Source organism: Bison bison, unplaced genomic scaffold, assembly GCF_000754665.1.
Source record: "Bison bison bison isolate TAMUID 2011002044 unplaced genomic scaffold, Bison_UMD1.0 scf7180017864460, whole genome shotgun sequence".
NCBI classification, from domain to species: domain Eukaryota; kingdom Metazoa; phylum Chordata; class Mammalia; order Artiodactyla; family Bovidae; genus Bison; species Bison bison.
In genome coordinates this window covers 6,238,195-6,238,839 of record NW_011495022.1, presented here as the reverse complement: position 1 = coordinate 6,238,839, position 645 = coordinate 6,238,195, and the positions used below count along the sequence as shown (strand labels likewise).

General features: G+C 55.2%; 1 protein-coding gene across 1 annotated transcript in view; it reads right to left on the bottom strand.

Annotated features, from left to right (window-relative positions):
• The window catches only part of WIPF1 (WAS/WASL interacting protein family, member 1), an 82,291-nt gene that overhangs the window by 14,611 nt on the left and 67,035 nt on the right, over positions 1–645 (bottom strand). The window contains exon 6 of the mRNA XM_010859820.1: positions 495–645. Coding sequence (XP_010858122.1) covers positions 495–645 — 151 coding nt within the window. The remainder of the gene's footprint in view (positions 1–494) is intronic.

Here is a 645-nt window from a genome sequence, read left to right as displayed (position 1 = left end):
CATCACTTTCACTTTTCACTTTCATGCATTGGAGAAGGCAATGGCAACCCACTCCAGTGTTCTTGCCTGGAGAATCCCAGGGAAGGGGGAGCCTGGTGGGCTGCCCTCTATGGGGTCACACAGTGGGACACGACTGAAGCGACTTAGCAGCAGCAGCAGCAAGACAGCAGAAATTCCCTTCCAGGAGAGGAGGCAGAACTTCAGATGGAAGGTGAGTTGCCTATTCTTAATTTAACTCACTTGGGATCATTTCACTTCATTAGTTACACAGTCACCTCACTTTTAAAACATGGACAGAAATATTGGCCTGCACTCTCCTCAGAGATTTAAGGGAGGTCAAGAGGAAGTCACATGGGCTATGTGTCTTCAACGGTCAGAGCAGTCTGAGGGTTCACTGAAGCCCTTGTCAGGCTCCCCTCCTCTGAGCTTGATGGTGACATGTGGGCTGGCTGGGAGGCAGGGGAACAGCTCACCGCGGTCCGGTCTGGCCATACCTGATCTGCCCGGTGGGTCCCTCACCGGAGGAGGGGGTCTCTCACTGGGCGGGGGTGGAAGAGGGCCCGACCGTCCTGATGAAGGTAAAGGAGGCGCCGACGACGACAGGGACACGTTCCTCTGCGGGAGCCTCGGGATTTCGTCACCACT